The sequence below is a fragment of the Bison bison genome, unplaced genomic scaffold, assembly GCF_000754665.1.
Source record: "Bison bison bison isolate TAMUID 2011002044 unplaced genomic scaffold, Bison_UMD1.0 scf7180017864471, whole genome shotgun sequence".
NCBI classification, from domain to species: Eukaryota; Metazoa; Chordata; class Mammalia; order Artiodactyla; family Bovidae; genus Bison; species Bison bison.
In genome coordinates this window covers 6,865,996-6,866,574 of record NW_011495032.1, presented here as the reverse complement: position 1 = coordinate 6,866,574, position 579 = coordinate 6,865,996, and the positions used below count along the sequence as shown (strand labels likewise).

The 579-nt window shown below is 66.7% G+C and overlaps 1 protein-coding gene across 1 annotated transcript in view; it reads right to left on the bottom strand.

Moving 5' to 3' along the window:
- Positions 1–579, bottom strand: part of GLI2 (GLI family zinc finger 2) — a 265,521-nt gene that overhangs the window by 3,130 nt on the left and 261,812 nt on the right. The window contains exon 16 of the mRNA XM_010861267.1: positions 2–560. Coding sequence (XP_010859569.1) covers positions 2–560 — 559 coding nt within the window. The remainder of the gene's footprint in view (position 1; positions 561–579) is intronic.

Below are 579 nucleotides of genomic sequence, written 5' to 3'. Positions count from 1 at the left end.
GGTGAAGGCTGGCTTCTGTGGTACCACAGCTAGGTTGCCCTGTGGGAAGTGCAGAGGCTTCACCTGGCTGGCCAGTGCGTCCATGGTGCCTGAGCTCACTTCGTTCCACTGCACAGGCATGCTGTTCTTGTTCAGGCTGGAGGGGGCCCCGTAGCCCAGTGGGCAGCCTCCCAGCACCGGGGCGGAGGGGCCCACGTTTGAGTCTGCAGCTGCTATGGTACGTTGGCCGTGCAGCCCGGGGCTGGGCAGTTTGGGGTTCTCAGAGAAGCAGGTGCTTTCCGGGGGGTACACCGGTGGGGTACTCTCCTCCAGGGTGCCACTGGTACGTGCCTTGATGTACTGCACCACGTCATCGGGGAGTACGAGGTCGTCCTCTGGCAGTCCGAGGCTGACCTCCGGGCCTGTGCCGTCCGCCCCCGCCGCCAAGGCTTCCATCACCACGTTCTCGCTGATGCTGGGCGGCCGGGGTGAGTAGCCGCTGCGGGCCAGGCTGCCGTCTGCGCTCGTGTGGCTTTGCAGACGGAGGCCTCGGCCCTGGCCGCAGGGTGGCGGTAGCGTGCCTGGGGTCACGTCAAGGGC